General features: G+C 32.2%; 1 protein-coding gene across 2 annotated transcripts; it reads right to left on the bottom strand.

Annotated features, from left to right (window-relative positions):
- Nucleotides 1-4,845: 4,845 nt before the first annotated feature.
- Nucleotides 4,846-11,212, bottom strand: LOC111375822 (zinc finger protein-like 1 homolog). 2 transcript variants are annotated; one of them, XM_022998724.1, is made up of 9 exons: nt 11,009-11,207; nt 10,428-10,508; nt 10,213-10,330; nt 10,029-10,123; nt 8,690-8,761; nt 6,722-6,991; nt 6,527-6,635; nt 5,317-5,503; nt 4,846-5,216 (listed from the first exon to the last, which is right to left on the bottom strand). In XM_022998724.1, the coding sequence occupies exons 1-9, from the start codon at nt 11,030-11,032 to the stop codon at nt 5,129-5,131; spliced, it is 1,044 nt and encodes a 347-aa protein (XP_022854492.1). In that variant the 5' UTR covers nt 11,033-11,207; the 3' UTR covers nt 4,846-5,128. The 2 variants fall into 2 exon arrangements, with proteins under 2 accessions (XP_022854492.1, XP_022854494.1); XM_022998726.1 differs by lacking the exon at nt 4,846-5,216 and having other exon boundaries at nt 5,371-5,871; nt 11,009-11,212.
- Nucleotides 11,213-15,708: the final 4,496 nt, after the last annotated feature.

Genomic DNA, 15,708 nt, shown 5'->3' with positions numbered 1-15,708 from the left:
TCCTTCAATCCTTATAAAATATAGGATCATGCTCAAGAAGATAGAAAAACCTATTAGGTGACTAATATTTGAATATTTCTATGTGACAATGCAACTTAACAAAGCTCCATCTCGCTCAGGAAGAGGTCACAAAACTCGACCCACTGTTAGTTTTACTAATGAAAAGGATGTAAATATAGCATGATTGATCTAAAAAACTACATACCCTAAATATCTTTTCCATTTATCAGAGGAATGTATTTGAGTATAAGGAGATTATAATAAGAGGAGCTATGTGTCCCATGAAATATGTAAGTAATAAATGGATAGTAGTCGTGAATGTGTGGTTAAAATTTAATGTTTTACTTTGATTGAAAATTATAAGTAATGTATAATGTTTCCCAAAGCCTAAACAACATGAAAGTGGACATGGTAATCATCAGCTGTATCAAACTTTGCGGCACTACCAACACCAAAAGAGAGAAATAAAACTTTGCATGGTTGGGTGGGGTGGGGGTTATAGAACTAAACAGGATGTAAAGAACTGGATTTTGATTTGATATTTACCACAAGAATACAAACTGTGAGAAAAATGAATTGACAAATACTTGAACACTGTCTAGGATTGAGTGATTGGCCCCCAAGATTCCGGCGATGTTTCCTCTTTGAACACGCGTCGAATCAAGACTCCTCAAATTATCCAATTTCTTAAATTATTCTACAAATGTTTTACGGAATCTTGAAATTTTGAGCCGGCCAATGAACGATCTTCATTGGTAAACTGAACGCGGAGATATATAAAACATGCAAAATTGATCATTTAGAAACTTTGCAGTTTATTTTATTTTTAATAAATAGGAATGAAATAATAGATTTTGGTGAAAAAAATAATAATAATAATAATAAAAACCTCTCTAAAAATCAAGATTTTTGTCGGTTGGGCGTGACGAATACTAGTGGCAGGCCTGCACGTTTGGGATGTAGCTCAATTCCAATCAACTATCAATTTCTTTTCACTATTTTGGCTTGCATTATTAACTCTATCTGCCGATTGAGTTTATACTAAAAATATTAGTATTTTACGTGCAAATGGGAATCCTTTCAAAAATGATAGAGGCCAAGTTGAACGATTTTTAACATAGTAAAACATAGTTTTCTTTATGTTCTACTTTCCTTTTCAAAAATTTAAAGCAATTTTTAATTAGTAATGCAAAAATGGCCGAACAAAGTTTGAGTAACTGGCTTGTTCAATCCAATAATATTCTTGAGTTGCTTGTTAAGCTATGACTCGGAGATAGTGTTGAGAAGTACCATGCACTCCCCGTCCTTTCTTTGTATCGGTGCCACCCCACAAAAGACAGCTCAAATAAAAAGGGAAAGCGCCTAGTGGGAGCCTATAGTATTAGCTTAGTAAAGTCAAACTTTGACTCCCTAAAGACTAAAGAAATTGATTAAAAAGGGGGACTTCTCTTGCGAGAATCGCCTCATCCATCCTCCGAAGAGATGTATAGAGGTTAGTAATATTAGAGCACTAGTTTAAGTGGTCACATTTGATAGATTTAATTAAATGAATAGTGTGACATTGAATTTATTATTTAATGTACATATATATCATTTAAAGCTAATAATTGTGTTTAGATAAATTAATTACGACCTTCAATTAAACCTTCGTATGGAATGAATGGACTCAGTATTCTGTTATGGAGAGTGTGAATTATTTAATTACAACCCATTTCCTCATTTTATTTTTATTTTTGTTATTTAAACCTTTAAACAACAAAGTCAGATACTCCATTCATCCCATTTATATAGGCTGATTTTGTTTTTTACACAGATTAAGATATCTTTCTTAATTTTATTGAAAAATCAATATCTACCCTTATTTATATTTGTACAATTTTGAATTTTGAAATTAAGTGGAGAATAATTGATTATAATTATGCAAGTTAAATAATGGTATATTAAATGAACAAAACAAAACATTCTCAATAAAGAAACAAGATTATATAATTGAGACAAGAAAATATGGAGAGTCAGCCTATATAAATGGAATGTGAGGGAGAATTTTTTATTTTTTTTAATATTTTTGGGTGGGAGAGCCTAGCTTTACCGCATTGCATCTTTTGGGTTGAAAAACTAAAAACTATTGAACAATAAGTTTAAAATAACGAGTTAAAGATAACCATTAAAAAGATTCAATAATCTGATTTTTATCTTTTAATTCTCATTTTATCATCATTTATTTTGGGTTCTTACTATGTTGAATGTTCATGAAAAACATCATCGTGCATTTTTCGGATTGAAAAACTACTTACATCCAGTTCAAAATAACAAATACAAGATGGCTAGAACTAGATCTGATAAACCAACTAAATTTCTTTTAATTTCATTTTTGGGTCACCTTTTTCAGCTTATTTTGGGATATATTCTTATCTTGGGGTTGGATCTTGGTACCATTTTAAAGTATCCACGACAAACTTAATTCGCAAAGCATCTTTTGGAATGAAAAACTTTAAACACTAAGTTCAAAATAAATACTTTTAACAATGAAAAATTGTCTTAAAAAGTCATTTTTGAGTTGTTTCGTCGAAACAGAGACATCAAGAAATTTTTTTAGGATAAACAATTTTTGTTGTTAGAAGTTATTTTTCTATAGTGATAAATAATAAACCAAAGATTACTACTAGAATTGAATTTTATAATCTAGTTATTAAAATATTTTTCCCTTATTTTTAAAAGTCGATTTAAATAAAATCCTATTTGACAAATATTAAAAAAAAATAAAAATATGTCGAAATTTTGAGATTCTAAAATGAATCCCTCGGGGCCTCGTCCGTTCGCCTTTCCTCTTAGCTTTTGTTCTTGTAATAGTGTTATTATATGTTAATACATTAAATTAAGCATTACATAAATACATTTAAAATTTATTATGATCAATATAAAATATTATCATTAGTACATCGATGACTCTTGTGAAACTCGGTATAGAATTAATATTGGTAGCTTTTCAAGAATTAAAGGGGCCAAAAGCCAGCTTTTGTTTTAAAAATTTCAATGTTTCTTAGTGAATGCAATTGCACAGTCTGGAAATATATATTTGGATTTTTCACAAGAGAATAGTTTATAAAATTGAGATTCTCATGCATTAATCAATAGGTAAAGATCAATTTTCTTTCAAAATAATATTGTTTTTTGGCCCTTAATTGTAAAGTTTTTCTTGACCTCTTCTTAGGCGAGAATATATGTAAAGCACGCGAATCCTCTTTTTTTCTTTTCTTTTCTTTCTTTCTTTTTTTATTTTTTTTTATTTTTTATTTTTTATTTTTTATGACGGGAACTTGCAGCCGCTACCATTTGGGTGCGCACTGGGTAAAGCACACTAATCTTATTGCTTAGAAAGCATGTTTCGGTAATTAAGCTTAAAAACATGCAAGTGATTTTTTAATTAGTGAAACAAAAATTACTTATAATTTTTTAGGTTAACCAAAAATTCAATATTAGTTATAGCATGGAGAGGTGGACCTAATTCACCTAGTGACTTATCAACTACAATTTCTAATTTACTTTCACTAATAGACACCAGTATTGGGATTATGCAGCTATCCTTTTATTTTTGTCAATTATTCTATTAAATGTTCGACTATTCTCTATATTACAACAATAAAATTTTGAAATATGATTTATTAGATTGACACCTCCTACATTTTTAACCTTCTATGGCACGAAAAATGGATATTCATATTTCATTTTACTTATCGTTTAACATCTTATTTTAGCGAGATTTAATTTCAATAATTAACATTTTTCTTTTCCCAAAGCTGTCACAATTTAGTATTTAACTATTCTATATATGATTAATTATTGTTATATCTTTCTAAGAAAATTATAGATGTTCTCAATTTGTGCAATGGGTAATGCGCATAGACGAGCTAGGTAGACCTTGAATATGCGTAACACACGCTTACAAGATTAATATATAAGCAAATTATAAATTTATAACTTAATGACTTGGATCATGACTGGCACTATCTTAACTAAATAAGCACTTTTTTTTTCCTCCTGACCTTAATTAAGAAGTGAAAACAATTGAACTTTGTAAATCATACACTAATTGCTCACCGATGGAATAAAAATAATTAACCAGCTAATTTTTCTTGCCAACCAACCATTAATTTGACGAACCATTATGATACATAAGAACGACTAATTAAATTTTTGAAAAATAAAAATTTTGTGTATGGCTTGTAAACGAGCTGTATTGTATTGAGCAGCTAATACCTGTGTAAAAATAAAGCAATAATTTTATTTATTTATTTGGTTGATGATATTTTAATCCAATCATATCTCATCACATTATCTATTGATAAATAAATCTGTAAGTTGTACAATGTACACGTAGTACAACCAAAAAATAAATTGACACGACTTTAAAACATTATTCTCCAAAATGAAAACTTCTCTTATTTTTTATTTATATAAGTTCAATTTGTTGTTTGATTATGCTCATTATTTTCCTGTTAAATTCATCGTATAAATTATATCATCTATACACACATTTTTCCATAAAATACTTGAAATGTGTGCGATTAAGGCTGATTAAAATATGCTCTCTAGTTGACATAATTTAATATTAAGGATAAATCTATTTGTACACCAGAGTACATATAGCAAGTCCGTAACATTAAAGCACAAGTCCACCAATCTTAGGAAATAAAGGCTTTGAATTCAAATCTTACAGATTCTACGACATTAATTGTGTTTACATCTTTTTAATACTACTATAATTCTAACACGCTAGACAAATTTAATTTTGCTCTATCTGATCTTATTAAAGTTAATAAAAAATTAAAATTGACAGAACATGAATAGCCGGAAAGGGAATTCCCTTTAAAAATTGATATTCCAGTTCACAATCAAACGAAAGCAAGCCAAAAACACAGAAGAAAAACAAGAGGCAGAATCTAACGGACAAGAAAGGACAAAACATATTGCTGTCACAAGAGAATTGAAGATTTTCTACAACCAAAAATGGCTTTATCAAGACTTCAAGTGTTCCGCATAAAAACGCTATTTTTCTCCACACAAGATATCTTAATATCAAACATTACAGTGCTATCTCTGAAACCATTGCTATACCTTTCGAGGTTGATCACTGCTTCTCATCATCAGGCAACTCATCAGACAGTCCTCGTTGAGCTAGTCGGTAATACAATATACCCATTGTTGCCATGCAGGCCCTGCAAAAGAGTGGAGATGTAAATGCGCCGAGCTAAATGTGAAAACTCCAAATGAAAGAGAAACAACAATCAGCCAAGGGAGGAAAGAAGGTAAGATTACATTATAGCTATAATTAGGAGGAGTTTCCTTGGATCCATCCTTGAAGATCTATGGTGCCTCGGACGCCCTTCTGGCATATCATCTGCATTTGATGCATCTTTCCGTGGCGGTGCAGTTACTGGTAGAGTCGGCAATGCACTTGACCAGAAAGGCAGCAATGACCTGAGTAACTTGTGGCGAAATGTACCTGCAACTCACAGTCCAGTAAACTAGATCCACAAAAGGCCCGGACGTGAAGAAGGCAATCATGAAGTAGCAAATGTATTATAAAGACAGCAATCATGAGACATCAAATGTCTAGCATGAAGAATATGAGACCCAACTTGATGTCCTCCAGCGGCTGGACATAGAAACCGAGTATTTTGGAGTAAAGGCTTATTTCACAACCAATAAACAATTCAGACATGGGGGCCATAAATAGGATATTAGAAGTGATACTTCCCTAATGATTGCCGTCTCGGGAAGTGGGAACTATGCTTCTATACCTCGGTACATCAGGCTTGGCAGGATGGGGTCTCATAAATTTGGGAAATAGCGTTTTGGGCCGGAAACCTCCTGAACCCAACCTCGCAAAATAAGTGGAGAAGGTGATGAGGCCGATGTACCACATTTATACATCTTTAGGTGTGTGAAGTAAGCCTCTACATCAATGGGAATTTTAGCCTTTATTATAAAATACTCTGACTTCATAAAATTTTTTGCTATAAATTATGACCAACTCATGGTGTTAAAAACACTGGTGATCACTGAATTTATCGAAATTTCATGTTGTCACTGGACTTTATTTTGTTCCAAATTAGCAACTGAACTTAATCATTTGTCACATGTTGGTCACATAACTTAAATATGTCTCGAGTTGAACACACTGTCCATGTCCGTTAATTGGACTAATGGATTGGCAAATTACCAGACTGCCACCTGACTTCTCAGTTAGTCAAAGGACATACTGACCAACATGAAATGAAGTTGAGTGATCAACATGAAATTTCACAAAAAATAAGTGACTAATCACCTCAAAACCACATCAGCAAACTGTCGTAGCAAAATATGTAGTTCCTTGTTATACTTTAGCCAGCAAGCAGTGTGTGCAACATACAGACTTTGACCATCACAGTATGAAGATACTTCTGTTCACTTGCAATAATGGTACTGAGAGGGAAAACTGGAAGAAGAACACAAAAAGAAAAAAAAATGAACGGTCTTCACTCACCTCTTCGTGAGTATTTTTTCTGGTTCCCATCTTCATCATCAGCATAATATGAAACTTCAGAGCTTTGCCTTTCAAATTGGAGTGCACTCTTACGTGTCATTGCACCAGGCTGTTGGAGAACCGCACAGAATAAACCCAAATATAATGTGGAAATTAACATTTTGTGTTCTAGATTGGAAACAAATAACTACTTACAACAGAAGGGCTTGAGTTTTTTGATAAATTCAGTTCATGATTGGGCAGGGATGATGTTGCTGAGTCAGGTCCATTTATTTCAATAATATCCAAACTTGAAGGTTTAGCAGAGGTTGTGATGGAAGCCATATCTATTCCAACAGATGATGACATGCCACCAGCATCAGCATGCATAAGAGGGTCAGAGGCAAATGCAGGTGGAGGACTTCGGGAATCTGGCCCAGGGAATGAAACCGGATGGTTTCCAAACAAGCTCTTCTCTAAACCAGTCTGCAGAAAGAGTAATCCAATATCAAAGGTTAATGAGCCGAGTATGAGGCTACGCCATACATTCCCTTCGGGCACAACAAAATCAAAAAGAAAAAAAACAAGAAAGCAAAAAAGAATGAAAGGGAAAGAAGGAAAGAATTTAATTAGGCAACCTAACACATATGATGCACCGACACGGACACATGTATCCGACACGACACAACACGTTTCGGGCACGTCAACACGCAATTTTTCGGCACAAAAATTCTTTAAAAATTCTTCATTCATGTAGTATAATTTTAACTTTATAGTTATTATAGAACTTTTTTTTGGTTAAAATCTTTTAAGTATGAATACATATTTGTTATTTAATAATAACATTGAGTTAAAAATATAAAATATTTCTGATAAAGGAAGAAATTGACCGTAGTAAAGTGTCCAAGAGTGTCCATGTCCGACACGACACGACAATGTAGTTGAAGTGTCCGTGCAACGCTGCATAAAACATATGAGGCTCGCATGGCTAGTAATTGTAACCCACCTTCTTTCCCTTGTTAAGTCCTTCATGCTACTAGCGATACCAAAAATATCATTAGATGAAAGACAATTTTTCCAACCTAAAAAGAATACTTCCATCTGCAGTCAAAGTTCAAGTCTCGCCCACGCTTATGGTCCAACAACTTGTAAAGGATCATCCCCCACCCACCTTAACATACTTCTCAAACCACTGAATTTTTTGCTTGAATGTCAACCTATTATTCCATATCTGAGTGATAATTGACTGATTTCATTTACCTAACTTTCATGTGGAAAATCCAATTCTTGCCATATAAACTTTGGAAGAGGGAGGGAGGAAGGGAGAGAAAAACAATGAAAACAATTCCAACTCTATATAGGAACCCTTTTCTGAAATTCACTTCGATAGAGCACTGCCTATCAGAACTATATTTCAACCACCTAAGATGTCATGCAACCAATGCTTTACATTGCAAGACTTGGGAAAATATTGTACTGTATGAAGAAGGTAGAAACTGGGACCTCTGAAAAGTATCTAAATGGCAGACCTGGTTACAAATTCAATGTGCAACTGTGGGAGAAGGAAAGGAGAAATAGCTGTGGTTCAGAGAAGTAAATAAGATAGAAACCAAGAATAGAAAAAAGCCATTTTATTTGGCATAAACTACGCATGATACATTATTGGTTGTAGAAATATTTTTCAAAGGAATATAAACAAAAAAAAGTTGAAAACATATTTCAGGAATTCAAAAACAATATATACAAGAAGGAGCTAAATCTTATGAAAGTTTTCACTTGCAATGCATCAAAAAAGTACCAAGGTACCAAGGGAGAGAAGTTTCAGAATAACAGATAATACGTTTATCTTGGTATCTGCCATACAAATCATTTATTAATAAGACATGGCAACTTTGCAGGCATATCTGTCTAGGACGATTCTGCCAAATTATCAATCTAATTGTAAACAAAAAATGGCAATATGATTTATGAACCCATAGGGGGGAGGACTCAAATACAAAAAACCAGTCCGAAAATGAAACAAACCTAGGCATAAAATTCATCTTGCTCAAATAACTTAAAGCAGCTCAACAGTGTATATGAAACAAAATCATGATAGGAAGATAATATAGTACAGACATTAATATATTTTCAACATACGAAAAGATAACTGTAGTATATTATTAACAGAAACTGAGCTCTTACCTGCATAATTGCTTCTTTCAGTTTCGAATGAAGACGTGACCCTGAATCCTTAATACTTATAGGAGGCCATATCTGTAACCAGCAAAGCATTGAAGGCAACCATTCACACAACAAGATCTAATATGTTAATGGTTTCATGATCTTATTGTAAAACAAATGCATTAAAGAATCAGAACTCATAGTTAATGCCAAGATATCCTGAGCCACCATCTAGGAAAAAGTTTTAGCACCATGACACCTCATTCAAATGTGTCTTCCCATAAACATTTGTGGTTATGATTCTCATTTTACAAAAAGACACTATATAACACCCACCCCCTTTTGCAATTTGATCTAATAATCAGCAAAGGTCAATTATATGGAACAAAAACAATGATGAACTGATGAAGTTTAACTTAGATATGTAAACTATAGACAAATCTACTTTTTCAAAAAACTTATAGTGCCTTACTCAAATGTCAAACTCAACCATCTCAAAAATCATTCAGCGAGAACACAGGAACATAAATAACCTCAAATTTTGGTTACAAGCTAGGTTAAGCAAAAGGTATTGGCTGAGAAGCTTTCTTCAGGAGGATTTTTTAATAGCTTATCATTTCCCTTCTCCCTACAGGATCTCCTTGTTCTTTTTAGGGTGTAGAGTGTTACGTATGTTTAGGTGAGTGGAAAGGAAAAGAATGTATATTTTATTGAAATCAATCTCAAGACTTCCCAAAACAATAAACCTACTTCATCAGTCATTTGAGCCATCGAATTTATTTTAGAGAAGAGTCTAGCAAATTCACTTATAACAAGGAATATCAAGAAGAGTCACAATAACAGAAATTTTATTCACAGAAATCACGCCTAATCTTGAAGATTTGTGTATCTCCAAATACGACGACTATATTTCTGGATTGTGTACTGCAGAGGCATTCCTGCACCTATACCTATCAACACTTCATGATTTATAGAAACCAACAATCACTTGCCTATGAAACCTCTTGACACTTTTACCATTCCGTAATCAATAATAAAAAGAACTCCATTTAAAACTCTACATTTAATGATTAGTTATTGCTGCTCTTGTTATAGCTAAAATCTTATGCATGATCAACCACTTCAATGTACAACAACTTCATTTTACCGTAAAGTGTTGCCAATTTCACATTAGTTTGTTTTCGCTATTGAGCATGTGTTAAATTCGCCATTACTTCTTTTATATCCTTAAGATAGAAACTTAATATCAATCCAATCTGCCAGATGTCATTGGCATAGACCATTCATATGAAGATGTTAAACAAAAGAAGTGAAGCCAAAAGAATTGGAAATAACATAACTTTTTGGAAGTAGAACATACCGAAGTTGAACACTCTGGACATACATATCCAGCAGGAGCAGTATGTGGGGGAAAACTTTTTATATGTGAAACCAGGCAACTCGTATGTATAACGTCTATACAAAGAAATCATGTCAAATTGCATAATGGTTGACATGAAATCTTTACAACAATATATTAAAGATGCACGAACAGGAATACATACGCAAGCAACCCAGTCGAGTCGTTTGAGGGTCCGTCCCATCAAGCACAGCTTGACAATGGCAGCATTTAGGTGGCCAATCATACTCTCCATCAATCACCCATTCCGAGTATGTACGTATCTAAAATGGGAGAATATATCTATACACTTAAATTGGTGCTCGTTATGCAGTATAGGTAGTTGTTTGTCAAAGGTGTGTACATTATAATTAACCATACCACACATAACTGGTGCTCTGGAAAGCATATGCATTCCCCGCAAATGGGGACCTTGTGCACGAAACAATATAGTTTAGTGGCCTGAAACCCAGAACCATGTGACATTCATTAGCTTTCATTTTATACAGAAAATTAATCATTACTCTAAATACCTAAGTCGTCTACATAATAAAATCCTTTTGTTGATCCAGTTTGATATAGAACATATGAAATTCCATCAAAGATAAGGATAGTAAACCAGAATCACCGTCTAAAACAACAATTCCATTCTGCAAACCTATCTTCATTTTTATATAAATAATAATATATCAGACCATTAATAATCGACTAAAATGAATCCGCGCTCACGAGTAAACACAATCAGCTAACTGTAACGTATATATCACTGTTGAAGACATAAATTAAATTGAACTCCATATAACCTGATATTTAATAATTGCAAGCTCGATCTGATCTAAAATTATCCAATGCATACAGTCGTACGCACTGGCACGAATAACTAAAATTAAGAAATACAATTAGTGATCCAGAATTTACATATACATAGCTCTGTATAACATTTGCACATGGAAATATAATACCTTGCGGCATTTACAGACGACCATCGCATTAACCGGCTGTTGTAACTACGAATTTGAGATCGGAGATTCGTAGGAGGAAATTCACAATCGTCTAATTTCGGGGAAATTTATTTATAGGGTTTTTCAGATTTGGGAGAAAATTTGGAAAATGCAGTGAAAATAATAAAATTTGATTGCATAAGATTTGTGTTAATGTGTTACTTTTTCATTTATTTTCCGTTTTGAGTTCGGTTTGTTTGGATTTGGACGGTTTGTGACAAATTTTCAAATCAAATCATTTAAATTGATTAGAAATTTATTTCAAGTCAAGCCAAGCCAAGCCAAACCAAACCAATCCAAACAAATTTTTTTTCATTTGGTTCGGTTTAACAAAGAAAAATAATATATATTAAATAAGTTAAATTATAAATATTAGTCTAAAGTTTCATGTTAAAATATAAATTATACTATTAAAAAAATTACAAATCAATGTTATTTAATTATAATCATTATAATGCAACAACATGATATGCAAAAATAATACATGATTCATTTTCCTCATAAATATAAAAATATAGTGCATGAATTCATTGATTATAGTTAAATGATATAAAATAATTATTAAAGAAAATGAATAAAAATTTCAAATACAATAGTACCTGACTACTATGACTTTTTGTGAATGATTCAAAGCTTCTACTCCATCTAAATGTTGGCGAATTACTTTAAGGGGGATCGACAATTATTAGATCAAAACAACATAACTATCAATAAAAATATAAAAATAATTACAAAAAAATAAAATAAAATTTGGTAATCTGATTTGAATTTGAGCAAAATTTGAAAAAAAAAATTATTAGAAGGAAATGAAATGTGCACGTTTGAATTAAAACCTAGATTTTATTGTCTACTTAATTGTAATAGAGAATCGATGAATGTAGTTTAGCAGTAGTTGTTGACACTTTATCTAATTTGAGGGTTTTATATTTATAGTTGTGATGATTCATAAATATTTGGATATGATTAATTAATTAATTAATTAATTGAGATGTATAATTGTCGAATTGAGTTTAATTGAATTATGTCTAATATAGATACATCTTTTTAATTGAAATGTGTTAAGTTTTAATTGGTTTAAATAAAATTTAGAATAATTTTTTTTTAGATTTTTTTTTTTTTTGGTAAACAGTTTGGCGGTTTGAAATGATTTGCAAAAATTGAAACCTAAACCAAACCGAGCGGTTTGGTTCGATTCAAAATCAAAACGTTGACGGATCCACATAAGACCAAACCAATGATTTTAGAAAAACGATTTTGGTTCGGTTCGATTGGGCGATTTCATTGTTCAGCCCTAGTTTGGGTAATTGGGAATTATGCTAGAGATGGAATTATTTGCAAAACGACCAAGGCTGGAGGCTGCTCCCATTTTGGGAAAGTAAAATTGACACAAATGGCATCGCGATTGGTATGCAAGGATAGTTGGCAGTTTTTAGTGGTTATTGATGGGATTAAGCGCTGCCCCATTCTCCAAAACTCTTTTTTCTTTGAACTTATATTTGAATCGAATATTCTTTTAATAAAATAATTTTACATGTAGATTTAAAAAATTTTATATACTTTTTAACTATATAATTAAAAAAATAATAAATTAAAGTGAACTTTTGAGACTAATAACCAATTATCGTAGAATTTAATTATTGCGGGAAATGGAGGTATGCAGTGTTGTATTACTTGATCGTAGCATTACTTGAGTGATAAGAGAAGACGAGTGATGAGCGACAATTTACATACCTAAGTTTGTATTGGTCATCATTTGTCGGTTTACCTTGCACACAAGAAATGAAAAGTACCATACCGATGACTAGGTGCCGAATGAATGGATTTAGAATATAATTTATCAATCTTGCTACAGTCGCAGTGTACCTAGTGTAAATCCTGCTATAGTCGACATCAGGGATGCAAGGATATAAATTAAATAAGCACTGGCGATAGCTGGCCAAAGTTAGCGACGTAGTGAGTTGTTTCTTACGTGTAGATTGTGCAAGGGTAATAATTGTCCAGTAGTTATGTGCAGGTTGTAAGTATATATTTAATCGATTTAGGTTGTAAACACTTTTAATATGTTTAATGTATTTATTTTGGCAATATCTATTATTTATTTGAATTACTATTATAATATATTATATTAAATAATAGAGTCCGTAGATTTATATTTCAATGATTTGAAGAAGTTGTAATTATAAGATACAAATTACAATATGTTTGAATTTTTAATCATTTGTAGTCTTAAGTAATAATGAGATATGAATATTGTTATTACGGATAGACCATCACGTGTGGTATTTTTTATTTGAGAGTAAGTAGTTGACTCACATGCTAAAGTGTATTAACACTTAAATGAACACATGAATAACTTGGAGACTCGCTTGGGAGATTTTACACGGATAACCATCTAAGTATCAATGGTTAATTTCTAACATTTGATAATAAAATTTGCCCTTTGACTTATAATGCCTTATATGAATATAGTCATAATTTGGTGATGTTGAATGTTGCTCTACCAATAGCTGCTAATACGACATCATTCGAGTATGTCAAGAATCATATAAAGGTTGTAAATAATAGATGATTTGTCACTCTTAGATAGTAAAAGATTATGATTTACATTTCATTTAATTAAATTGATAATAAAATCATTGGCCAAAGTGTACTTATAAATTGAAAATGAGTACATATCCATATTTCATATTAATCGGATCATATTGACGAAAGAATTTATATTGAACCTAACTAAGTTAAGAGACGGGCTAAATCCACTTGGATTATATTAATAAGTTGCTAGGGTTTGAAAAATTAGTAGAGAACATAAATATTCTTGTTAGCACAAGAAAAAAAAAAACCTTATTACTCTCAATCTAGTTCCCTATGTGAATTTTTAGTAGAGGCTAGACAATTGAACAGTTGTAAATTACAGATCGTGATTGTCTGTATTCAAGTTAAGCAAAGAAGTTTGTAGAAAAAATTCATTAAATGTATAACGTTCTATCACAGTTAAGCAAATCCGTAGTGAGAATTAAAAATTATTTTATTTTTTGCTATACATAATTAGGTAAATTCTCAACACGGGCTTCTCTAGTGAGCAAAAGTAGTAGACATTGTGGTCGATTGGCTTTAGTTAGTTGATTTTTAGTAGACCCAAGCAGTTATGGCAGGGGCGGAATTGAAGGGGCGATTATAGGGTCAATTGACCTTCTAGATTTTGGGGGAAAAATATTTTGTTTAGCTATTTTTTTTATATTTAGAAAATACCCTATAAATTTTATTTTTGACCCCCTAACCCAAGTCGTCTGGGTCTCCCCCTGAGTTATGGGTGTTAAATGCATCTTTTTCTTGTATAAAACCAAATGTCGAAGCAACAAAAATGTGTTGATACTTTACTGCTTGTACTTGGATATATTTCAATGAAAGACTGTGAGCAGTTCTGTAAATCTGTCTTTTACATCTCTACTTTACTTAGTTAAAATGCTACGACAACTTCATGCCTTGGAGAGGAAACTGGCTGATTGATACGTTAAACCTCATTGCCATCACAGAATATCTGAAAATAAATAACAAACCCCATGATACACATTGTGAAAGGATATATGGAATTTGTTTTCCTATTAAAAAGAGGAAGTCAAGTTTTAAACACCTATTTGTTTCTGTATTAAAAATAAAATAAAATTGAAACAGTCAAAATAAAAAATAAAACAGTTGGAAGTTACCATTTTTTACAAGTTAACTTAAGAGGATAGCCACCAAGTAACTATCGGGTTGTGCTTCATGTACAGGTACGGGTTCAAAACTCGTACCAAACACTCACAACGTCGAGGTGGATGGTTTGGTCGGTGGGATTGTTGTAGTTTTTTATACAAGTGGATCCCGTATGGAATTCATTGTTGTGAGTGTTAGTAGAAGTTCCGTCTGTACACCCAACATTACCCGTAATTATTTGGCTACCATAAACTTATCTCAAAATTAAAATAGTCAAACATTTGAATTAAACCCATAGAATTGAAAATTCTTGTTGATTTTGACCATGGATGCAGGTGGGAGTCATTTGTTTGTAGAGCTCCCTAGAAATAAATTGAGTTAAATCAATAACGTCATTGGTTGTTAGCATGTCGATAACATTATTCATTATGTCACAATGATAATACAATAAAGTCACACTACACGTGATGAAATTTGGCAAAAGGCCGAACCTTTTCTTACACACAAAGGTGGCCACGTGGCAGGAATCGCTCAACCTGGATTGTCTTCACATAAATAAATTCTACCACTAGGTTGTCTTCCTCAGTACTCACTTACTTGTCCCAAACAATTAGTAAGCGCTAAAATTAGATGCAACCAACACGTGTCCTCTCACGAGGAGAACCACGTTTGCGTGCCGTGTGCCAGTCCCAGACGATTTGCTTCCCTCCACGGTGAAGTTATCAATTGTTCCACTCCAATTATGAAAATTAATTATATATCCGAAATTTGAAGACACGCTAAAAATAAGATTATTTAGACCCAAGTTTCATGGACTTTACCTTCACGTCATAAATAAGAAATTTAAGCCTTTTTTTGTGCTCCATTAAAATTGCATTCGTGGAAAAAATTTATTATTGAATAGTAATATTTTAAAAAATGTGTGGTAAATTTTTATTTTTTTTATTTACGTATAATATTATATTATT

Source organism: Olea europaea, unplaced genomic scaffold (genome assembly GCF_002742605.1).
Source record: "Olea europaea var. sylvestris unplaced genomic scaffold, O_europaea_v1 scaffold1422, whole genome shotgun sequence".
Taxonomy (NCBI): Eukaryota; Viridiplantae; Streptophyta; class Magnoliopsida; order Lamiales; family Oleaceae; genus Olea; species Olea europaea.
The sequence above is the reverse complement of the archived record's forward strand: the minus strand, read 5'-3'. Positions and strand labels throughout refer to the sequence as shown.